We start from the raw sequence: 25,120 nt of genomic DNA, 5'->3' as shown, positions 1-25,120 counted from the left end.
TCCAGCCTTTCACAAACACCTCCGGGGATGGTGACTCCACCGCCTCGCACGCCAGCCCAACTCAACGTTTAATCACCCGCTTTGTGGACAAAGTCCTCCTACTGTCCAACCTGAACCTGCCCCGGCACAGCTTGAAGCTGTGTCTTTTATCCCGTTCGCTAGTTGCTAGGGAGACGAGACCGACCCCACGAGGCTGAGGCTAGGGCTAGGGCTAAAGGCTGTGGCTGTGGGACCGGGACCGGCACCGCCCATCCCGGCTGCGCAGCCGGCGTCCCGCCTCTATTGGCGGGTCCCGCCGCTATTGGCGGGTCTCGCTCACGTGACCGCGCGGGGGGCGGCTCCCCCGCTCGCTGCCGGCTCGGCGCCTGCCGGGTAGCGCCTCACCCCCGCAGCGCGCGCCACGTCCCGCCTCCCGCGCCCGCCGCCGGGCCCGCGATTGGCCGGGGCGGCGCCGAGCCGGCCGCGGATTGGCCGAAGCGGCGCCGAGCCGGCCGCGGATTGGCTGCCGAGGCAGGGTCGCGAGCGGCCGCGCGAGCAGCGGGTGAGGGAGCGCGTCGGCCGCGGCGGCGGGTGAGGCGGGGGGGGTGGCGGCGGCGGCAGTGGCGGCGGCCGCGGTTCTCCCCTTCCCCTTGGGCAGTCCCTTCCTTCCTCCTGGGCAATCCCTTCCTTCCTGGGCAGCCCCTCTTGGCGCGGCCGATCCCGGGCGAGGGGCGGTGCGGGAGGGGAAGCTTGCCTGGAAGCACGTCCAGGCCGCTCGGTGCGGCCCCGCTCTCCCGGGCAGGGCAGGTGCCGGCAGGACCGTGGAAGCGCCTCGAGGTGCTGGGCCGAAGCTTTTGTTCGTGCAGGGGACCTACTGTGATGAGAAGGTGACAGGTCACGGGGAGTAATGTAAATACAAGCTCCTGTGGAGATAATGTGGGAAGTTTTTTAAGGACGCTTTGAAGGAGAGAGTTGGCGGATGAGAGGGAAAAAGAGCCGTAATGGTTACGGTGGTTTTATTTTATTTTCTGTAAAACTACGCTGCTTGCTTTGTGCACCTTTAGTGATACTGCTGCCCTTCTCAGGTTCTTCTGTAGTGGTCATAAATAAATAACTTGCTGGGTGAGTGTATTCATTTTGTTTAACGAGCTGTTGAAATTCCAAATATTGAGGGTGAATAGAGTTTGCATGCTGAAATCAATCGTAGTGCATTGATCTCTGCCTAACAGCATAAGCAGTACTGCATTAATATTAACATGCTGTCCTCAGAGTGCTCTGCAGCTCTTGTGAAGGCAAGACTTACAAATATTAATAGGAATTATGTCTTCTGATCCCCACTGGCTTTTACCTGGGTGATAAAAATGACTCAATTCAGTTATCTGCACATCAGGTCTAAAAGTTCTGATTGTTGCTGAATGCAAATAATGTGCTTCGTAGAGGTCACTAGCTACAATTTGATAACTGTGTGTAGGAACTCGGCGTTGTTACACAGAGAGATATCTGGGGGGAAAGTTGGACATTTTAAATGCTTTTTCAGACAAACACACCCTTTTGTTTGTGAGACTTAACCTGCAGTTGTCTCTCAAAGCTGTAGCAGAAAGACTCCGCACAGCAGCTGGTGGGGAGGTCTGTCTGTCCAGCAGGGAAGTGCAGGTGTTTGTCATATAATAATTCCTTGTGATCTATGGGTGTTGAAGGGTTTCACTTACCTCTCAGTGGTATCATAGTGCACTCTGCAGGTATAATCATTGCTGAGCAAAGGCTTTTGATTAAACTAGTGCAGAAACATGTTTTTTGGGGGTGTTTTGTTTTTTTTTTTTTTTTTGCTCTGTCCTTAGCTGTCAAGATAGGATAGCATGAATGAAATCTGATTAATAGGTTTTGCATGTTCAGGTAAATACAATGGGGCTATATTTTTAAGAAAGCTTTAGCAATTTCTGTTGCAAGTATGTATGATTTTCAATTCCTGCTTTAAATTTCATACCAGTACTAGCTTAGATTATCCCTGTAGTATTGACTCATATTTATCTCTCTCTTCATATCTTTCCAAACAGGTGGTTTTGTTAGTACTGGAGTGCTCCATTATTTGTAGCTTCCACACCAAAAAACAGTCTCCTGTTTCTGGCTGTATGACCTCTGACAAATGCATATTTACTTTGCTTGTAGCTGGTCTGTGTCAGTTTGGAACAGAATCTCTACCTTTATCCAAAGATTCTTCTGCCCACTTGGCTGTTGTGATAATGGGGTTTGTTTTGCTTTATCTTCCTTTGTTACTTTTTAAATTATGTTTCCTTGTGGATGTAATTTTATTAGGTTGGGTCATGTGGTAGTCTAAAAGACTGAGGAGACATGCTTGCCCTAGTTCTTGCTAAAATAAGGAGGAGCCTGGTCTTTATGCATTTCATTTTTTATGTGGCTGGTATTCCTTTGAATCTATGGTTGTTTGAAAATTTTATACTTCTTAAAGTTATGTCTTTTGAATTTAGAGACTATACCTTTCATTTTTCAGATTTCATATCTTTGTTTGTTCTTTGTTAAGGGTAATCTGCTCCATCAATCCCATTAAGTCATTCTCTTATGTTTGTAGGGATCCTAAATGAGTGAGAGAAACCTTCAGCAAAAAAAAAAAAAAAAAAATTAATATCCTATTTCCTTTAAAGAGCAAAAGCTCATGTTCTGAAGGGGACTTGGATAAATGCAACATTGCAAAAACTCATAGAGGAATTTGAATTTGAAAGCAGTTGCATCTGATTTTCTTTCAACCTTTCATGTGTAGGACTCACTAAAAAGCGTGACAAAGGGGTCTTGTTCATAATTACTGGATATTATACTTTATGTGTAGAAATTCCAGAGCTTTTGTATTTATTTAACGAACTTTTTGTAATCTATAGGTGGTATTATCTCTCAGCTTTGTAGACTTGATATTTGATATGAGAGTATTGAACAGAGCCTGCGAAAGTGTTTGGGAAAGGTAGGGACAAACAATCTCTAGGAGGCTTGGAAACGTAGCCCTCCTCATTTCTAAGCCAAGGAATTCCTCCATATTTCCATATCAGTAAGAAAGCTCTCCAGCATTGCTAATTTCTGGGTTTCATTGAAATGAACCTATGAAATTCCAACCCCTTCATGCTTTATGCAGTGAAATGTAATTCTTTGCTCTTTGGATGTCTTGGTAATCTTGTCTATCACTGCTGCTCATCCTTGTAATCGTTTTGCTGAGGCACAGGAGAAGGACCATTTTTAATGGCAGTATTACTGTCACTCGGGGCTCTTCATTGTAGTCATTGAGTTATGGAAATTTTTTGGGAATTAAACTATTTTTACTGTAGGTGGCACCAAGGAGAGGATAAATACCACAAAGATCGATATTTTAAGAAAGGTATTATACTGCTTACTAAAAGCAATTAACATGTAACTTCTGCTTCTGAAAATGACATGTATACAGAGCATGAGAAAAGAATTTGCTAATGATTTCATTCTTGCTGTCCAGCAGTTTCTTTTGGAATGAACCCTGTCTGTTCTTGGCACATAAACCAATTGTGAAATATTTGTGTTTTGTGAAGAAAGGTATAGTGCAACATAGTCTGAAAGAAATAAGTATGAAGCTTGCCTGGAAATAATTCTGTAAACTCATATAAAAATATGTTTTGAAGTATTTGTCTTTTAGATAACAGATCAGCTGGAGGTTGTTCAAATATGGTGGTTTTCCTTAGTGCCACAAACTAAAGAAGCTAATCCAGGAACTGGGTGTTACTCTGTGCTCTTTCAGGTTGATTTCAGTCACTTTCTTCTGCAAAAACAGACAGGTCATTGAAAGGGCAAGATATTGATGAGTCTCAAGTACTTTAAGTATTTAGGCTACAGAGGAAACAATGACTTACAAAGTGAACTATAAATATTTGTTTTACTGTAGTCATTTTGTTGAATGATTGCTCTTTCATGTTCAGTCATCGGAGTCTTGGAACCTGGAATTATTAAGGATCACCTTAATATTTTAGGGCAGGATAAGTGTTTTGGACTATTTCCAGTGCTTTGTGTCATCGTATTCCTTCTTTTATTCCTGGGAATTTGAATCCCATTGACCAAGTTTCAGAAATTAATTATCAATATTTCAAAAATTGCTTTGACAAGTTTTTGAACATTGCAAGGTGAAATTCACTAGATATTGTTGTGCTGGATGCTTATAGCTTGTCAGCATTGTCTGTAATCCATGCTATCACCTGTCCATTTAACCTGCCATTGTCAGGGGAAAGCACTGAATACATACTGACTATCCATATGGCACACTGCTTTCTTTCCTGTTGCATCATGGTTGTCTTCCTTGCCTCTTACTGCTAATAGATGTAGGCCTTTGTTTATGCCTGTAAGATGGAACCCACTTTGTAGCTTGCCTGTTTTAGCTTACTACTTCATATTTATACTATTGTCATCCTCATGTTATGCTACTTCTTTTCTACATCTGGTTTTGTGCTTTTAATTGGTTATCTTGTCAGTTTTTCTGTTGTTCTTTTACACATTTTCCTTTAAGTTTCTTAAATTCATGGAAACTTTCTAGACCTGCTCTGATTTCTTTGGAGGAAGTTCTAACACTCACTTTTCACTTCTGTCCAAATTATCTTTGTTGTTAGACTCAGACCGCTCATTTAATCAGAAACAAAATCATACATTTTCTTCTCTGCCTGGAAGAAAATGTAACTCTGACTTATTTTAAACTATGAGCTGGCTGAAAGACCAATGTATCAGGATACTTTAATTGCTTTTAGTTCTATCAGTTGTCTTTCTCAGCCAGCCCTGTCTTTGCAGCTGCTCAGCAATACCCTATCATTTTCTCTTTTATTTGAATTTGTCTTGATACAGCTTTCCTTTTTCTTCCTTTGATTTCCACACTGCTTGTTGAACAAGTCTGGACTTTGGAATGAGGTGGAGTATATCACATGTAATCACACCTTTGGAACAGGTTTCCCCTTTTAAAGGAGCATTCCTCTCTTTTATGTCACTGCGTGCTACAGTGGCAGGTATGATGCCAAATCCACTGTGAAGCATTGTGCTCTTCCTGTTTTAAGAACACCGCAGGTACAATGAAATCCAAGGTCCATACAGTAGGTTGTGTAAGAGAAGAATAGCAGATGCCTAAAGGAACAATAGATCAAGTATATGGTAATGCTTCTCTACCATACTTCTCCAGCATCCCATAAAGAAGTCCATTATTTATTTTGAATGAGTGTAGCTTGTGTTCTGTTTGGTAGCTAGCCCATTATTCTTCCCTATTGTTTTTCCTATAACAGTTGCCATTTTCCTTCTAATCTCCTGCTGTAGGTTAATAGTTTCTTCTGAGCTTAGTCACAAATAAAAGAAAATCCTGTGATGATGAGAAACTAATATCAACTGGTTTTCTATGCCTGTCTAAAAAAAGATAGCTGTAAGATTGTACTGTTTCTGCCAAGTTTCCACAAGAGGTACATTATTACTAAGGAACTGTAAACTGTTGAAAAAAATCTGTAATGGAAACAATGATTTAACTGTAGGGCTTGTGGGCACTTCCAAACAGCAGAGCTTTTCCAAACAGCAGAGCTTTTCCATCTCCTGACTTTCAAACTTCCCAAGTACCAGTTCCTTGCTGCTGACTAATTGCTTTAGTCATCCCTGTCTGTATATATAGTGACTACAGCAACACCGTTGTTCATACTACAGATACGTTGCTCAGGGTGGATCAACAGAGTGTTGTTTCCAGCCTGCTACACAAAAGAAATGTAAACCCAAATCTGTGGCTTCCTTTCCTGGTTTTGGTGGCATACACTTCTCAGTGATGTCCAGGTTATGACTGATGTAGAATATCGTTAAAGAAAAAGTACGCTATCTTCACTAGAGGAGCAATAAAACCATCTTGAGTCAAGTGAATCTAAGTGTATATAAATAGACAAAATTTGAAATCTGTCTAATTTTATAAAGTGCTTGAATATTTTCACGTCCTGCATCTACAGTGTTTCACGTCATTTTTCCCTGTTTACTTTTTCTGCTTAGTTGTAGGAAAAAGGAAGGAACAACAAAGCTGTCAGAGAATGTGAGTCAGGAGAGGTGATCAGCATTTTGCAGTCTGTTCCTGCATAGAAATGAGTTTTAGATATGAGTATGGCACTTTAGTCTTAGTGCTAATCCCCATCTGCAGGCATTCCATTGGGCTTGATGCTCACTTAAAGAGTTGTTGAACGCCATCATCTGTCCAAGCTCAAGTGAGCAGTCATTTCCCCAACGTCTTAATTGTTAACTTCACAATAGCTTGGATTTCTTTCCAGTACCTGAAGGGGACTACAAGAGAGCTAGAGAGGGACTTTTTGCAAGGGCATGTAGTGATAGGACAAGGGGCAGTGGTTTTAAACTGAGAGGATAGGTTTGGATTAGATAAGTACCACCATGAGCGTGCTGATGCACAAGTTGCCAAAAAAATTGTGGATGCCCCATTACTGGAAGTTTTCATGTCCAGGCTGAGTGGGGCCCTGTGCAACCTGATAGTGGAAGGTGTCCCTGCAGATGGCAGGAGGGTTGGAACTGGATGACTTTTAAGCCCCCTTCCAACTGAAACAATTCTATGATTCTATAAAAATAACACTACTAAAAAGTCATTGTTACCAGTGTTAAGTAGATGCTTTCTGAGCACCTTCGCTTTGCAGTACAAGGTATTGGTGTCATCTAATACGTCTTGTTTCTGAAGCTTGTTTTTTTAGGAATGTAGCAGTTTACTTCTGACATGTTCCACAGCATGCATCTAAAATTCTGATGTGTCTCATTTCAGAACTACTATGGAACCTTGGCAACCGTGTGGGTTTGGAAGGCTTAAATCCAAGTTCGGAAAGGCCTTTTCCAGTCCTGATGATTTGCTGGCTGAAGCGCTTAATTAGGATGGCTTTTGAACAAATTGGATTGAACATGGAGTCAGTAAGTGTTTCAAACTTCCTTTATGTTTTCAGAAAATAAGGTGTAGAAAGCACTTTGTGTGTTTTAGTTTGTGCTTATGTAGAAGAACACTTTAGGTACACTCAATACTGGGATGATTCTGCATTGCTGAGAAGTCATCAAGTTTATGATTTGAACACTGAAATACTGAGTAATAAATGTGTTAAAAGTACTATGCAGTTCCTTCTGGTTCTAATAAACTGTTTACTTGGTAAACACTGTTTTTCATGCTGGACTTCCGGGTGTGTTTTGAAGCTGAAGGAGAATTCCATTTTATTTTTAACAGTGATAAAAATTAATCATATTTGTTGTTCTTTTCTTGGAGATGCAAAAGCCCCATGAAACTGAGATGGCTATAATTGTGCTACACTTACCTCTTCTGTGCTATAGTTACCTCTTCTGGAGGTGTAACAGTACATGACAGCAATGCAGCTGTGTTCTTTAGTGGGTAAACAGAGGAACAGGCCTGCATAGCTCTCCTCTTGGAGGAGACTATATAGAGTTTTCTTTGAATGCTTAGCAGAGAGAGACAGAGAGCTGCTACACATCAGCTGCTCTGTCACTGACCTTTAGGTAGCTATTTTGAGTGCAAATGTTGACCTCAGTGCAGTAATCCCTGTAAGTTTTTGAAGTATTTTAATGTTTTAAGAATGGGGAAATCCTTAACAGCCAAGTGCAGTATTTAGTCAGTATTATTGTGGTAGAACCTTTTATCAGTCTTGGGAATCTATGGACAGCAAATTGTTTATACAGTGTAAATGAAGATTGACAACAAGAATCTGTATTTTAGGATTGTATTTGAATTTTGATCTGAGATTCCATGTTACTTTGAATTTTCAAAGTATAAGAATATGTTGCATTATGACACTGATAATTCAGCAATTTCAGCCTAAATAAACAAAATAGATAAGGTAGATAAATGAGTTTTTAATCTGTTTCTCCCCATTCTCTACTTGTATCAAGCTTGTGATAATGCAGTTACATTTCCAAATGTCAGCTGTTCTAGACAACAGTGAAGTGCTGATGCAATAGGAGTGGATGACTAAGTAGCATTTTGCAGACTTGCTTAGCCAGTGCTTCAAGTCCACAAAAAGTTGTGTGAACTTGGTTAGAGCAGTGCTGAGACCTCAGCTCAGCTGAGCAAGGAACTGACTTTATTTGCATCCCTTGTGGCACAGTTTGCATGCAGTGTTCTGAAAATAATGTCCTGGCATATCTTGTATTACCAAAACTGAATCACTCAGTGTTTTGGTGCACCAAGCCACTGTCGTTGAAGAGCCCAAAGGGCATTTGGAAACTAAATATTTTTGACTGCTAGTCAACAACTTTTCTGTGGTCTGAGCAGTATCTAAACCAGTTTTGTTGTTTGTTTAAATGCATTGTACTTGTGTTGGTAATAGTAGTAGTCTAGACTGTCTTGCTGTTGTAGACTTCTGCAATTAAGCCTACCTTTGACTTGCATTATTTGTTCTAATGTCGCATCACTTCGAGTCTCTTGCCAACAGTTCAACTTTAATCAGAATCAGTTGTGAATAATGAACTGTATTATTGTGGTGCTGTTTTTCAGTGACTTGTTATTGAAGGCTACTGATCTGCCTGCTGAGACATGTAAACAGACAGGTGACAGGCAAAAATGTGAGGTCTTGGGTGAGGCAACCAAAATGCAGCATCAATAGACTACTCTGCATTGAAAAATTTGTGTTCCGCTTAGCACTGTATTAATCAAGAAAATGTAATTTTTACAGAACAGAAAATAATAGATCTAAGTGGATTCATGGCAAAGTTGCAGCTCTGTTGTGAGGATGTAGCATAGCATATGTGCAGTACACATTTATTTTGTCAAAATGTTCACATTCCAGTAAAGCCAGAGGAAGGAAGGATAGAAATTAGAAATAGGCATGTTTATGTGATGTTTGTGAAATAATCTGGGGATCAATATCATGGAACATAAACTTCCATTTTTAATAGAACCTTCAACATCTAGGAGTAGTGATCTTTGCTTAGTATATTAAAATGTTCAGCTGTGTGTTATGCAACTTCCAAGCACCACTACTGTCATCATACAGGCAATATTGCCATTGCCAATCCAGAATAGCCTGGATTTTTCCTAGTTTTTTTGTTGGGCAACCTTCTACCAGGATATCAAGTTTGCTTGAAGCTATGATCTTTTAAAAACTAAAGTCTGACTAGTAAATTCATGTTTACAGCCATAATTAAACACTGGCCAAGATTTTAAAATTACCATACAATGTTCTAATTGTTTACTAACAACATACCCTGTGTTAGAGTCTTCTCATTTTTTTTTTTGTTGCTTGCATTGTTTTTGTTGCCTTTGCCTGTGCTGAAATCTTTCCTACTTCTCTGTGGGGTGTTTGCTTCTGTTCTGGCTCATTTTGTAGTATTCTCCTAGGACTCAACTGCCATTTTATTTCCTTTTATGATGCTGTTGTAAATACTAAATACAACAAAAAGAAGCAAATTTAATCCCTGTTGAAACAACATGGAGAAAATGTAAATTGCAGTAGAAACAGTTATAATGAAACCTGCTATGTTGAGCTGCTGTGGGCAGTTTTCTCTAGGTGAATCTATTTTTTTGGGGGCAAGGAACAAAGTTCCTTTCTTACAAAAATTTTATCTTATTTTCTCCATTTTACTTTCCTTTGCTTTTTAATTTCACAGTTACATTTTCATATTTATTGTAGCTGATAATTTTTTTCATTAAGAATGGTAGACACTATTCCTGTTTCAGAAGAGCTCTTAATTAAAAAAGAAAAAAATATTTTGAGAAATGAAGATCTATGTGACTTCAAGGATTTTTAATGATTGAGTGGTTTTTCTTGAAACCCAATAAAAAGAAGTGTCTCACTGAATGTAGGTTCTTTATTGTCTTGAAAATTTGAATATTGTGTTTTTGAAGATACTTTTAGCTCCTGAAGTCTTCTGCATTAGGTGATTTATTGTTTTGGCTTTAGGCTTAATGCAAAGGCTGCCTCGACCTTAAGCAGCCATAGCTGTACTGTACTGATGATGTATAATGTGTTTGTGCCAGTTCAGGGATAGAATGTAAGGAGTTCACTGGGACAGAATTCAGTATATAAATATTATATCCTACTCCAGCATGAAAGGAATTACTAAATATGTTTAGCAAAAGCATGGTATGGAAGAATAAGGGAGAACTATTACAATATGGTACAAAACTCAGTTCCCTTAACAGCTGGCCGCTTTATTTTTCCCATGCAGGTGCTTTGGTCAAGCAAGCCTTATGGTTCATCTCGAAGTATTGTAAGAAAAATTGGTACCAACCTCTCTCTTATACAGTGTCCAAGAGTTCACTTTCAGGTAGGTGTTGTCAGCAATTTAGAATCTGTTTCTCACTATACTACTAAAGGGATTTGCTCATGACTAGAAGGTTTGTAAAAGTAGAATATGATAAACTAGATATAGGAGAATTAGCTTACTTAAGTTCTCTCTGCTTCCAAAATCAGATTTTTTAATAAAAAAGAACATTGAAAAAATAATCATAAAAGAGAAAAATTATTGAAACTTTATTTATATAAACAGTATTTATAAACTAGGCTTAAGAGGCGCATAAAGATGAACAGTATTAAAAATACTAGGGAAAATAAACAACTTTATCAGAAATCATAAAATTAGTAACAAGATAATATGAGTGCCCTGTTTGCTTTTGTTTAAAATACAAGGCTAACACTGTGTAGGTGAAAGGGTAGGGTAAAGAGCAAGTGTAAAATCTTAAAGAAGAAAAAACCCATGCTTTCTATAATGAGTCTTTCAGGAACAGATGGGAAAGGGGAAGCTGTTACACATAATCTCTTCAACTCTGGTGTTAGGGGTAGGGGGCGGGTATAGAATTGGAGAAATTTAGTGTTTGAAATTCAGGCTGAGAGAGGAATGTTTCGTGGGCTGAGCAAGGGTGGGGAGTGTAAAGATGAATGGAGGGAATCAGCTGCTACACTTAAGATATAGTAATTTCCACACTGCTAAATTTTGCAATGTTTAAATTAATTTCTTTATCGTAAATGAAATGTATGAACAATATTTAGACTTGAGATTACAGTAGGAAAACCAGATAGTTCAGATTACCATAGAAGCCTTATTAGTAAAAGCCATGCTAACATTTTGCCTCTCTTTAAAAAATAATATTGAGAAAGCTGAGGCAGCTATTTCACATTTCTATTGGCTTGATGAAAAAAAAGATAAAGGAATGTGGAGTTTTGTGCAGGTGAGGACAACAAACAGCATGCTAGATTAAACTTTTGAATTATGTAATTAGTAGAGTTTTGCCAGCAGGAAGGCTCCCTTTGCCTCAGATTTAAACGGTAGTGAAGTCCTCTTATGTGTCTGATTTTCTGTGCTGTAAAGGCCATACAAGGGAAGATGGTGTTTGTTTGCAGATAGTTAGCCTCATACTGACTTCTCTCAATATGGTACATAAAAGCAAGGAATGGCAAGATATATCTGGGGAATCTGTTCCTGATTATTTTTAGTATTTAAGCAAATAAATAAGTACATAAATATGTTTTGATCTGGATTCTGTTAAAATAAATATAATATTTGCCTTTCTAGTCCTCCTAAAGAGACATTAATTCAGCTTTATGTGTACATTAAGTATAAGCATTCACCTTCTATGAGATGAAAGTAAAGGATTCTGAAAATAGAAGTACAGTTATGAGAGTTGATTTAATTAGGAATAAATTGTTTATAAATAACTTATAATAATAATAATAATGATTTAATTAAGAATAAATTGTAATAAAGTTGATTTAATTAGGAATTAAATTCCAAAATTTGAGCCTTGAAACACATTAAAATTGATACGGTTTGTGCAGACTCTAAAGTATTTTAATATATAAGCTGCTGAACATGTTAAGTGTGATAATAACATCTGCTCTTTGTGTCTTTATCTCAGCATTAAGATTCTATAGTGAAGTTCAGTACTGATCTTGATCATTTCCGTGCTGTTGCAACTGACACTTTCCTATAGCTGTCTCTTCGTCTTTCTTTCTTGCCAGCTTTAGCTCTATTATGAAAGGACCATGAACTGAACCTTGCTGTAAGTTATTCTATTTAAAAAAACATATCAAATCTTGCATCATCTGAGGGTGCATGCATGGAATCAATGTTTCTAACCCCAGAGCATCAGGCTTTTCACAGGTCTGCATTTTCCTTGTGATAAATGGATAAGACTGATTGAAAGAATATATCTGTAATGTTCATACTTACCTTCTAGCATGCTTTTGTTCAGCTAGTCTGAAAAAACAGTAGCCAAACATGTTGATGTTTGGAGTCTACTGACTGTGAATATTGCCATAGTCAACATTTAAATTAACTGCTAAATACTAAAATGCAGCTTACATATTCAGTAAGAGGTGGCAGAGCTGACATACTTCATATGGCATGAACAAATGAAAATAGTTCATATAGATCTTTTGTAGATCATATTTTTTAGATTTATATGTCGTCTTTAGGAGTAAATAAAATTAAACTTACCAGTATAGCCTAGGTAGAGTCAACCAAACGTACAGTAGTGTCTCTCAAGATAGCATCCTTCTTCTATGCCATCTCTGTTTTAGTCCCACGCTTCTCCTCTCTGTCTGATGGATACCAGATAAGTCAGTGCAAGTTTCCTAATAAATTGGTGTGCACATAACAAACATCTGAATTTACATGGCTAATTTGAAAAATCGCAGCAAGTTTGTCTTATTTGAAGTGTTTCCAAATGTTTAATACAGATAACTGTATTAGTAATTTGAAACGAGAGGTTTTTGTTCTGTTGTCAATTGTATAAAATGTGTGCTGTGCCTCGCGCTTTCTGGAGCAAACAAAAGAGCGTTTCCGTAGTGTAGTGGTTATCACGTTCGCCTAACACGCGAAAGGTCCCCGGTTCGAAACCGGGCGGAAACACTGGCGAGGCTGATTCTTTCTTTGGGAGTTGGGCTCGATGGTTTTTATGTGTCCGTTCCGGCACTACAGCGTCTGTAGTCTTCACAAGTCCATGGTGGGATTTCCTGCCGCCCTCAGGAGCCGTCTCTGTGTGCAGCAGGCATGCACACTAAGGTAGGCAAAAAGCCTGCAAAGGAAGAAGTGGGGGAAGCACCTACACAATATCCAGAGAAAGAAAAACAGGCTGTGGCATTGATTCATTCAGTTCCTGCCATCCAGTAGAACTGGGCCTCTGTCTTCAGTACCTTTTTCTCCATTTTAGGTGCTGGCAGAGCAGTTGTTCAGGTTTTTTTTTCTGTTGGAATTGACCAGAGGAACAGGGTAGTCACAGAGGTGTTCATAGGCAGGTGAAAGTTTTGAGAGATGGGTATTGACTTTTTACTTTTAAATTAAAAATCTTGCATTAACTTGAAATTCAAATTCCACTGCTGAAGAAGGATTTGTTGTTTTTAGGAATAAAGAAAAGAAACATCTGTATATAGGGTAACAAGCAGATTCTGTTTACATATAAATATGAATTAAAATTAAGAAGAAACTTGTATCACAATATAACAGAAGGCGGACTACTAAATCTTGAATTGGAAGTTATTTATCTACGCAGGAATTCTGGCACTGGTAAATATATTCTTTACTGTTGATTTAGAAAATTATTTTTGAATCCAGTATGTGTAGTGCCTTTATATAAAAGTGGCTTCACTCTTTTAATGGTAATATTACTGCCAGAAAAATCTGTATCACCTGCAAAAAGTGGCTAATGTATTATGGATTTTTTAAATTGCCATTAACATTAATACAAATGCTGTGGTCCCGAAAATTTCTATTCATTTTTAAAAAGAAAAATGCCAAGGAAACCTCAAACAGCAAAAATCCTAACATGCAGTATAGTATTCTCTAGACTGCTTTAAAGAGAGGCAGACTGTAATGGTATTAGGCACAACTGTTAATGTGATAAACATATTACCATCTGTGCTGATGCTACCTGGAAAAAACCCTGTTGTTTCCAAATGATCTGATGGTGCCAATATGCACTCCTGGGAGCTGTGATAAAGACTCTCATACAAGTGAGAGTGTGAGGTGAAGGCAACTAATCTCAATTTCTAAGGCTGTTTGCAGCAGCTCCCAGGGAAAAAAATCCCAAGCCCACAACTTCTCTCTCCTGAGACTTCTGTATCAGAGGCTACTACTAAAATATGTGTGGATGTTTTTCTGAAATGGTTTCACCTCATCCAGGCTGCAGTCCTGCTGTGATAGGTCTACAAATGCAGATTAATGCAAACATTTCATAGTAGTTGGCTCTTACAGAGCGGGGTTGCCTTGAAAACTGACCAAAATGCTAATGGTCTGGGTGCAGGCTGCCCTTGCAGACTGGCTCCTACTGACACCATCTCTGTCAGTATTCCCAGCTTCTTGGCCACTGCTGTCCACAGCACTTGAGCAGCTGCAACAACTCGTTTGCAGCTGGGGTTTTTTGTAGTGTTGGATTAACAGCTGGACTCTAACTGATCTTAGAGGGCTAAAAGGGCAACTGTGATCTTAGAGGGCTTTTCCCACCATAACGAGTCTGTGATTCCATGGAATACAAGGAAAAGCTGGAGTATATATGCATTGTCGATACGGAACTCAAGGTGAAAGACAGAGCAGAACATATTACTGAAAGTTATTTCAGTAGCTTTTATCTGCCGAGATACTGATCCCAGGCTGCTCATGACTCTGAACACGTGCCCTCATCTGACCTGGGGAAGCAGGCAGTATTTCAAAATAGATTTGAAACCATTTTATTGAATTGTGACTATGGAGTGAGTATTGATGGTCAAAAACAATTTTTCAAATCACCATTCAGGTCACTTAACTGGAAATTGAAGAAAGGTTCCAGTCTCTGAAGCTTTGCTCACCTTTGGCTTCAAACAGCTGTAAAGCTAATGGCCAGAACCATGCTGGAGAATGGTCCATTTGTTTGGCATGTTGTAAATAAGATTGTTAGCACATAATGTATAATGTTATGATTGCATCCTACCTCTCCCTCAAAGTCTTTGTGATTACTGAGCTGGTAGAATTGGCTTTTTGCCTGGTTTTGGGGTTGCTTTGCTTGTTTGATTTTTCCCCTGTGCAATGTACATACTTCTTATACAGAAGTTGTAGGGAAAGGGAAACTTTGGCAGAATTTCATTTTAAGAAAAATACTAAATTAGAGCAAAATACTTAAAAAGTATTGGCAGCCTTAATGTCTTTTTTAACTACTGGTCATGAATAGAATTTAAAAGCATACTATTTGAGTTAGTATAGAAAACTGTGTGAGAACGTTGATGTTTGTTTATTAAAGGTAACAATTTGCATTGGATTTTTAGTATTCATTAGCATCATGTGATGGTGTATGTAGTTAGCCATGACCTTTTGTGAAGTGTTCAGCAGAATGGATTTAATAGTTTGAAGTCAGTGAAATTATTCTGGACTGAGCACAGGACAGAAATAAGTGTTTAAAGTCTACAGATGTGTTTTGTGCATGTATGTGTTAATAGTTACATGTAGCCTCAGTAGAAGTATTGGGTAACATAAATGTAACTTGGGGTGAAAATATTGACTCTAAAACCTTTCAATCTTACCTTTAAAATTTAGCTTATTTCTCATGTCACGGAAGGAAACACTCCTGCTCAACTCAGAGAAGATGCAGTGGCCTCCTTTGCTGATGTGGGATGGATTGCTGAAGAAGAAGGTGAAGTCTCTACAAGGCTCAGGTATGTTTCTAGAATCTTCTCTCTGAGAAGAAGGAACCTCTCTCTTAGAGGAACAAACCTCACTTCTCTCCACTGAGACTGTGTTGTGCATTACAAATAAACAGAGAGCACTTGAATGCTGGGAGAAGAAACAGAGGTAGGGTCTGGAAAAGAAGTAGTAGAAGTTAGATTAATAGGTTTATGAAACCAAGACTTGTTGGAAAACATACAGGAGATTGACATTATACAAGGAAGACTATGGATTTTATTTATGTATTGCAAAGAACTGCACACAATAGCTTCAAGCAGGGAAAAATGTCTGCTGTGCTATGGCAAAATTGCTAACAGTGATTCTCCAGTTCTCCTGAGATTTGTCATTACCATGGGGCAGTGAACTGTACAGCTTCCTCATTAGCAGCAATGGTCATTCTGGCAATCCAGTAATTGGCACGTTGTTTTTCACCTTTCTGGTTAAGGCTCTGCAGACTGCTAAGTACAATGAAAAAAATTAGTTTGTATTTCACATCTTTAATCTTCATAACAAAAACTGGCAGGAAAGCATGTCAGCACCTGTGTCCAGAATGTTGGGATAGGTACTGCTGTGTTGGACCAAGGGTTCTGCACAGCACTGTCACTACATGAAACAGTTTGGCTGAAGGGATGAAATTCTCTGCTCTATCCTACTCAGGTTGCTGCTCAGACTATCCAGAAACAAAAGTACAGTACTGTAGTGCAGAGGAGGTTTTTCTTCTAAACAAACTAATCTGTCAGAGAAGGGCACAGATTGTGGCTTCAGAGATTTCAGGAGGATACTGTTCTTAATTGGAAAGCATAGGTTTGAAAATAGGTTAGTAATGCCTTAGATGCCCTCCAACATGACTTGCTACAGTGAAGCTTTGCATAGCAAACATTCTGACACCGCCACATTAATTTCACAAACTCGGAGGGAAGTCACAGAAATCAGCACTTGCTTGGGAAGCACTGTTCCTGAAGTCTGTTTGATACAAAGGAAATTAACTGTCCGATACTACTTTTGTTTGCACAGAATTATTTCATTTAAGGACTGAACTGTAAAGCTGTTACATTTAATGGAGACAACAGGGAGAATGGCTCTTTGGTGCTTCAAAGAACCTATTACGAAAGATGTAGGACTGCGTATTTCCTGAAATGTCTGCATGGGAAGGGGAGAGCAGGGACAGATGGATGTGGGATGGGACTAAAATAATCCTGCAGATACATAGTGACCTTAAGGCAAACAGCTTATGATGGAGCACAGGAAGTGAATTACTTAGCAGATATGACTATTTCAGTGTGCACAGTTTATTATGTCTGTGCACGGTATTAGTAGAGGAACTGGTATGCATTAGGTGTTTTCCAGGCATTTAAAATTCTCTGTTTCGACAGGATCACATAGGTGTTACTGTTAAATAATTATCCACTGTAAAATTTAGTAAACAGTCTTGCATACATAGTTTTTTTTTTCTGTGAATACAGTTTTATAGAGGAAGCAACTAAATGACAAATCATTTTTCCTCTACCGCTAGTCAGAGTAGTAATGACAACTCAGGCATAATAGTTTTCCATAGTGTTAGATTCCAATCAAGACATCTCTTTAAAACTTTGTTACTGCTCTGAGCAGAAAATAACCTTTGTTGTTTATCTATTCTGCTCCTTTAAAGAATTTCTGGAAAGCAGGTTTTAAGGAGTGAAGCGATCACTGGCTCCTTCCACTTTACTTAGGGAGAGTAGGGAGGTGGCTGCTATAGGAGGTATCCTGTTCTCAGCTTGAGTTGCTCTCTATTCCTGTCTAGATAACACCACCTAAATGTCATCCTCCAAGATAATATTCAATTGTCCTTGATCAAATTTCTGCAAGTTGTGCTGATGGTTTTTGTCAGTGTCACAGAAGACTTAAAACATGTATCTAATCTTGGTTTGATGTGGTCAGAGTACAGGGCTTGTTCTAGCCTTAAATCTTGGCTCTTGCTTTAGGTCTAGCACAACTGCAGATCTGATGATGAGCACCCACAGTAGCTTAATCCACTCATCCAGAGTGGTGGGGCATTTGGGCTGGGTTAGCCAGGAGCCATTCTACCCATTTCAAAAAGCCCTTTTACCAGGCCCTGTTCTCACTCTCCTGTTTGAATAAACGATGGAATCCTGGCATGCCCGAGAAGTTTGGGGATTGACATCAAGGAGGATTGAGGAATTAAGTAGGTGGCCACATTTTGTGTTTTGAAGTTTAGGATAATTTGTTGTCATCAATCCATATAAATTCTATTTACAGAATCATAGAACAGCTTGCATTGGAAGGGAGCTTTAAAAGCCCCTGCAAGGAGCAAGGATGTCTTTAACTGGATCAAGTTCCTCAGATTCTTGAAATAAACAGTTTTAAAATGCTAGTGTCTTTATAAGGGCTTATTGGACTTTTTTGAGCAGATGCTCAATAATGCCTCAGTGTTTAACAAGGCTTGAGCTTTGGTGGGTATTAAGGGAAGGCAGCAGAGTTACATTTTCTTGTGAGAAGCAGAGGGAAGGTTATGGACTCTCTAAAGCTGTAAGGAAATTTTCTTCTCTGTAGTTCTAATTATTGTGTTAGAAAACTAGATATGAGACCCATTCCCATCAACTGACAAGCAGTCTCTACATCACGGAGCTGTTTCAAACACTCCATATTTCCCAATGCTGCTAAAATTGGAGAATTTTCTTTAACATTTTTTTAAAAATTCAGAAATCAAAACAGTACAAAAAAATATCCTGTGGAACCAAGAGACTCTTCTTTCTTCAAAGGAATCAACTGCAAATGGCTATTTGCTGCCTATGGGGAAAAATGGTAGCATTTAAGGGAAGAAAAATCTTAATTCAAATTAAATACACAATAGATTTGAGGCAGAGAAATAGATTGGAATAAGAGGAAATGTATTAATTTTTTTTTTTTTTTGCTGAAACCAAGGATTCTACAAAATGCTGTCTGGGGAAGAGAAGAAACACAGCTCATGATGCAGAGAGAAAGGATGTGAAGTTCTTATTTACCTCAAACTATTTAATGTCTTGATGGAAGTTGACTTGTATAAAGGCAATTGTATAAAGAGTCAAGTCTTCAACTTGTACCCCTGATTTGTAGGTAACGTTGCTTTGGTCATTATCTATTTCAAAGCCTATAAAATATGTTGTGATATTTTTGTTACAGGTCAGAAGTTTGGACAAAAACAACCCAGCCTCTTCCAGGCGAAGCACATCATTCCAGGAAGTCCCCACACAGACAAACGTCCTTGCAAAGCCCCTCGGGAGAGGAACCAGTGCCCAGGAGCGCAGTGATGGCAAACGAAGAAGCGCTGCAGAAGATCAGTGCCCTAGAAAATGAACTGGCCTCTTTAAGAGCACAAATAGCCAAAATTGTAACTTTGCAAGAACAGCAGAACTTGACAACAGGTATTAAATTTGCTGTACTCTTAGTAAAAATGACTTTAATTAATGTGTCCCTTTTATAATTACTACTGTGCTCATTCTTTTTTGTGAGATACTGCAACACCAAACACTTCTCCATATTGTTTTGGTTAGTTTGGCACAGTAACCAAGGGGTACAGAACAGGTCTTGAAGACAAGTGACTTGCCAGATTTTCTGTATTTTTTAGTATTTCTAAAGTCATCATGTTTTTCTGTAAATCTGCCAGAGCTCTGAATCTGTGAATGAGTAAAGTATTAAACAGCTTTCAGAGCAAAGCTCATGATAAACATGATGGCTTAAACCAAAATAAAAGAATGTAACTTAATTACTGACACTGAAGTCTTTCCATTCAGTAAGGAAATAGGCTCTCTGATATCATTAAGTATTCATACAAGATGCTAATTATGCTTTTGGAATATGTAATATACATCTCAAGTAACAGAAAAGGCAATTAATTGTTTACTGCAATCATCTCTGGGACCAGACACATTGTCCATATGGAACCAAAAGTGGTGCACTGTTTCTGGTAGTAAACAGAATAATTCTTTCCCTGAATTTCTTTCTCCTCTTTCCATCACCTCTGACTCCTTTCAGTTTTAAGTCTTCAAAGATTAGCAGGAGATGGCCCTTGTTGGCTGCAGATGACAGGCATTTGATTGTCACTCTTTCCAAAGGTCACTTAACAAGTACAGCTTTGCCTATATTTGTGTATAAAATCATATTCAGATTTTTCAGATGCTCCTTTAGCTGTTAACTGATAGGAGTTACTTCATTGCTCCTGAACTGTTCATATTCAAAACTATAAAATAGTTTTAAGGATCACCTGGTTTCACTCTTGAATTTTAATTATGTGGGGAGGGTGGGGGCATGGGAAATAACTATAAACTTTTTCCCCCCCTTTACCTCTATTTATTAGAGAAATTAAATTTTTATTTTATCATCTTTATCTCCCTCTTGTGGTAGAACGTGGTAATGACGCAGTGTGTTTGCCTACAGGTACACGGAGTAGACTCCTGCTTTATTTCTATAAATATTTTTACACACTTTATGCTCCAAGCCTCAAAACTCTTGATCTGATTTTTCTCAGTTTTTTAAAAGGTGCAATTAAACAGAGGTTTCTTCATTTCTTTTTCAGGTTATTGCTGTTACTGTATTTATAACAAATTTTTACCTAAAGTATACATGGAATTCAAAATCAAGATTATTGTGAGAATCTCTATGAGTAGAGACAGATGAGTAGCTGGGCTAAAAATTCTTAACCTCAGACAGCTGGAATAAGCTTCAATTTTAGCACTGTTTGAGCTCTGAAAACTACATTGAAAAATCTTGTATGGTAGTTTCTTTTTTGTGATAAGTAGGGAGAAGCACTGCTTCTGTGTCAGATTGTAACTTCCAGCTAAGTAGCTGCCTCTGAGAAGGAAGGGAAATACTGGTAACATTAGGGGCAGAACATGAAGAAGAACTAGAAGATGATGTGGCTTCTGTCCCACTGCAGTAAAAACACAAATGCACCTAGAACTAGGACTGGAATTTCAGAGGACACTTCTAAATTTTCAAGAAGGATTTTCATGTGGCTTTTTAGCTGAACTTGCTTAGGTGGTTTAGGAATGAAGAAAGGGGACACAATTGAAGTTGCTGCAGTGCTTTTCTTACCTGAGCATTTGTGACATGTAAAGGGGAGTTAAAGTAAACTGACTTGTAATGCGTGTTTTATTTGTAGTTGGGTCTAGTCCACTTGCTTCAGCTGCTGTCCCTGTTCCGCCTCCACCACCACCACCACCTCCTCCTCCTCTGCCTCCACCCCCTCCCTCAAGTCTGCATCAAAGTAAGTCTGCAATTGATCTCATTAAAGAGAGGAAAAACCAAAAAATGAACGCTGGCCAGAATGTGGTGGAAAACGGGCCAAAGAAGCCTGAAGTACCAAACATGCTGGAAATCCTCAAAGACATGAACAGCGTGAAACTACGCTCAGTGAAAAGGTAATAAATGTCAGTGTACCAAGATTGGTGTTAATGATTTGTTTTTATGACTCAAAACTATTTTAGTGTGAGACAGATGCTGATGCCATTTTCTTTTCTAGATCCTCAGAAGGTACAAAATCTAAAGTGTCTCAGCCTGAAGATCCTGCAACATTAATAGCAGAAGCTCTCAAAAAGAAATTTGCTTATCGATACCGAAATGATAGCCAAAGTGAAACAGAAAAGGTGATTCCAAAGGCTGAAACAAAGACACAGACTGAGGTAGTGCTGGTGAGTATTGTGATTCAATATTTGGAATACATCCTTGGACTATAGTTGTGCAAGGCAACCTACATCTTTCTGCTAACATATGTAGGTGTTACACAAGGTAGCATCTTATTAGGTCCACAAAACCCTGTGAAGTACTGCTGATACACCAGGACTTTTGGCAATCAAATGCTTTTACTGACAAGTCTTAAGATTGTGTTACTGTCTTGGCCCTAGCTTTAAAAAGTCCTGTTACAGTTTTGTTATTTTTTTACAACAAAAATGTTTTCTCTTGCCACAGCATCTGATATTCAGAAAACCATTGCTAAGGGCTCACATCAAATCCAGTCTGAACTGAGTTTGCCTCTTACTACCAACCTTAACCATTCAGCTGGTGCAGGTGAAACTTTGAAGCAAGATCCTGAAACAAATTAGACATTCCTAGGAATTCGGAAAATAAATTGTTAAGAATGCCTGCTGGATCTTGGTTCTTTGGTATAGGGACTTTCTTCTAATAATTGGAAATGCTGAGTATATGAAAGCAGTTTCTTTTTAATGTGAGAATGTTAAAATAAAATTTTATTTGAAGTCCACCTCCTGGCACAAGTTATTAATGGCTTCTAGTGTATTTCAGATGGATTTGAATTTGGTTTTTAAGCAGTGAACATTCAAAATACAAGTCTCTATCAATGTATGCTTAAAAATCAGCCTGGTATAGAGCAGTTGTGTTTGTCAGCAATCCTTGAAGCTTTGTGCTACAGAACCAGAGAGGAAGAGTAAAGAGGTTTTTTTTTAATTTGTGCAATCAAAAAAATGCACATTAAAGTCCAAAAGCTGGTTCTGGTCTGAATTAATTTAAAGAAAATAACAATTCGCTGCCGCAGATCTCAGGACTTTTGAGTACTTCAGCTAATTAATGTTGACCTACTTGCCTTTTGGCCTCTACTAGTTTATTTCTGTAATGTTCAGGCTGTTCTTCTCAACTAAAAGGCTAGATGTCTCCCAGGAATTAATCACATTTCCTTAATGGTGCATTAAGGAGAACATGAGTTGGTAATGTTTATTCATACAGGGTTTTTTAATGATTTTCTGTTTTTGAAATTTACAGTCCACCTTTTGAGTTAAAGGATCATCAAGTCCTCAAGAGCTAAGAAAATTCAAGATTTCCATTAAATGATAGAATGTTGATCCATAATGAGTTAATAAAATCAGTCCATCAATTACTTGCTAGTTATCTAACTTTGTTAGATCAGAATTGTATGGTGTCTTTGTATGACAGTTTTGAAAACAACTTGCACAGAAACACAGGGTAGAGTAAGAGCAGAAGCACTTTAAAGTGCTGCTGGAGCAGCAGGGGTAAGGATAGCTGTCTATCTCCTTATTTTACTGTGGTGGTGGCTCCAGCTCTACTCCAGCAAGTCCGTGGCTCCCTCCTCTGAGCAATGTCAGCTGTTATTAACACAAGTTACCCTTTACTTTGTGGCATCCACATGCAGAGAAGCAGGGATTATTTCTGCCCAAGTTCTGCTTTTACTACTTGGATAGGTAGTAGTTGAACAAGGGGTCTCTTGAAAGCAATCTGAACATGTTTCTGGTTTTCTTTCCAGTTTGGACCACACATGCTGAAGTCTACAGGAAAAATGAAGACTTTAATTGAAAAATCTTAGTGTTAAAGATTATACTGCGAAAGACTGTTAAGCTGCTTTGTATAAAATATTTTATGTTGCAAATTTTACTAGTACTGAGAGGTCTCTTTTCTTACAGCACAGAAAGATCTAATATGAAATGCAGAAACAAGGCACTAAACATGTTTGTATGTAGGCAATTTATCAAGGGGAATAAATTGGACCATTATACTCAGGTATTAATTTTGTATTCAAGCTTGGATTTCCACTCAGATTTCTGTGATGGATTTTAATTCATTAACACTAAGTTATACAACATTTTTTGTGCAAAACTGACCAGCGTAAACATTTCTGTCCATGTCATTAATGATGATGATACACCCTTAAGTTAATACCAGTTTTATGCGAGCCCTACCTATAATTTGCACTACAATGTGTAATTTTATACTGAAATCTTCATGTTGAAGTCTTTCTTTTAAACTTAACAGTAGCAAATTTTTAGCCCAAAGAAAACCTGGAGGCACTCTGCTTCTTACTGAAACAAAATGAAAACTTGAACCTGCTGCAGAGGTCCTAAATTTAAAAAGAAAAAAAAAAAAAAACAATAAAAAACCTAAATTTTACATAGTAGTAAATTTTTGTGTAGGAGTTTTTCTGTTTCACCTCAGCCTGCAAGGGTAAGAGAGTAAAACCTGCTTGCATCATCCTGTGGCTGTTAAAAAGAGTAAAATCATGCTGTGGGAGCCTCTGTCAAAAGGTAGTCAAGGGAATTTGAAATAATCAGTAAATAGCAGCAGATTAAAATAACAAAGAGTATGTGTTAATTAGCATAAAGTGCTGAAGAAAACAAAGGTACAAAGTACTGTGGGGTGCAAGGTGCCAAAAGCAGCTCATCTCTGCTGCTCTAGGAGGTGCTCGGGGACACCTCCCCAGCTTGGCTCCCTGGGTATGTTTCTGGCAGCTGGGGCTTGCACAAGCCCTCGTGGCCCCATCTGCAAGGAAGAGATGGGATAAGCTGTTGCCCATAACCCATTTTCCAGGGGAAGCCCATCTGGTGGAGCAGCTGTTTCTGCCACACCTGTACCAACCACCTGAGCTCATGTCTCCAGCCACAGGTGTAGAAAGGCTCATGCTGAAAGTACAAGTCAGGGTGAAAAAAGCTGTGCAGGAACCAAGAGTTGCAGTTGAGGTGTACACTGAAACAAAGACATGGTTTGCCCTGACCATGGATGAGCATTGAAAAAGCTGAGCTTGGTTATTTTTGGTGCTTTAAGCTGATCCTGGCTACTGGGACAAGTACAACTGCCTCTGGGAGCTTCTGTTTCCTAGGAAAAGACAAAAGCAGCGCTTTTTTAATAAAGACAACTGAATGGCTCTGACAAGGTTGCTGAAGATGGGGAAGCTTTGCTGCTTATAACTGGAATGTAGGTTGTACGTGTGGAGGAGCTTTGTTTTCTGGTGTGGAACTTGAGGTGGTGTTAATACGTACACAATGTAACTTCCTTCCGAAGTGCTTTGCCATCAGTCCTGCTGATTGGTCATTCAATCCTTCAGTTCTTTAAAGTGCCTTTAAAACACCTTTGTGAAAGCTAACTTTGGTTTTAAGTTTTGTATTTTATGTTCTGTTGCCACTATATAAAATTAAAAGCAGATAAAATAAAGATGGCATATTTGATTTGTGATACTCTACAAATGACAGCAGCCACAAAAATGGAAGTTTCCATTCCATTACAGTGACTACATCAGTGTAGTGACAACCTCCTTGCATCTCCTCCAAGACTGCATTGCTCACCTTGCTGTGCAGCAGGAGTAACAGTAAGGGGGTGGGTGTGAAACAGCCCCACATGTTCATTCAGGTGCATGCTGGTTTAACAAACAAAAAATGGTTCTAAGGAACCAGTGAGGAGTTTATGCCTCACCACAACAATAGCAGGAAGGGACTTGTTCAACAGCCTCTCCATCCCCTGGTACGCTCAGTTCTGCTGGCAGTCCAGTTAAATCATTAACTTGTAAAATTCAAGATGTCACTTGATCTGTTAAACCAGGCTAAAGCATGAGAATTACCCACACCAGACATTGCTCATCTGAAATGGGGTATCCAGCACCAGAAATGAGGTGAGCTTTAGCAGTGATGTAAAATTACTGCAAAAGAAATGTCATCTGTGCAAGAAAATCACAAAGCCACCATCAAATATCTTACACTGTACCTTAATTTATATC

The 25,120-nt window shown here is 38.8% G+C and overlaps 1 protein-coding gene and 1 non-coding gene across 5 annotated transcripts; both read left to right on the top strand.

Annotated features, from left to right (window-relative positions):
- The first annotated feature begins 436 nt into the window (after positions 1 to 436).
- Positions 437 to 24,561, top strand: MTFR1 (mitochondrial fission regulator 1). 4 transcript variants are annotated; one of them, XM_021555619.2, is made up of 8 exons: positions 437 to 541; positions 6,770 to 6,912; positions 10,171 to 10,269; positions 15,505 to 15,623; positions 18,793 to 19,034; positions 20,771 to 21,029; positions 21,131 to 21,299; positions 22,883 to 24,561. In XM_021555619.2, exons 2-8 carry the CDS (start codon positions 6,847 to 6,849, stop codon positions 22,940 to 22,942), a joined length of 1,014 nt encoding a protein of 337 aa, XP_021411294.1. In that variant the 5' UTR covers positions 437 to 541; positions 6,770 to 6,846; the 3' UTR covers positions 22,943 to 24,561. The 4 variants fall into 4 exon arrangements, with proteins under 4 accessions (XP_021411294.1, XP_021411293.1, XP_021411296.1 ...); XM_021555618.2 differs by having other exon boundaries at positions 520 to 570; XM_021555621.3 differs by lacking the exon at positions 437 to 541 and adding an exon at positions 760 to 866.
- On the top strand, positions 12,780 to 12,852 carry TRNAV-AAC (transfer RNA valine (anticodon AAC)). The gene has a single exon. It is a non-coding gene; the product is annotated as a tRNA-Val (tRNA).
- Positions 24,562 to 25,120: the final 559 nt, after the last annotated feature.

The sequence above is a fragment of the Lonchura striata genome, chromosome 1 (assembly GCF_046129695.1).
Source record: "Lonchura striata isolate bLonStr1 chromosome 1, bLonStr1.mat, whole genome shotgun sequence".
NCBI lineage: Eukaryota > Metazoa > Chordata > Aves > Passeriformes > Estrildidae > Lonchura > Lonchura striata.
Note: the sequence above shows the minus strand (reverse complement) of the source record. Positions and strands in the feature narration are given on the sequence as shown.

Coding starts and splice junctions, on each gene's coding strand:
- MTFR1 (XM_021555619.2), top strand. CDS start 6,847: ATGATTTGCTGGCTGAAGCGCTTAATTAGGATGGCTTTTGAACAAATT. Junction 10,270..15,504: donor GTCCAAGAGTTCACTTTCAG/GTAGGTGTTGTC, acceptor TTTAAAATTTAG/CTTATTTCTCATGTCACGGA. Junction 15,624..18,792: donor GAAGTCTCTACAAGGCTCAG/GTATGTTTCTAG, acceptor TTTTTGTTACAG/GTCAGAAGTTTGGACAAAAA.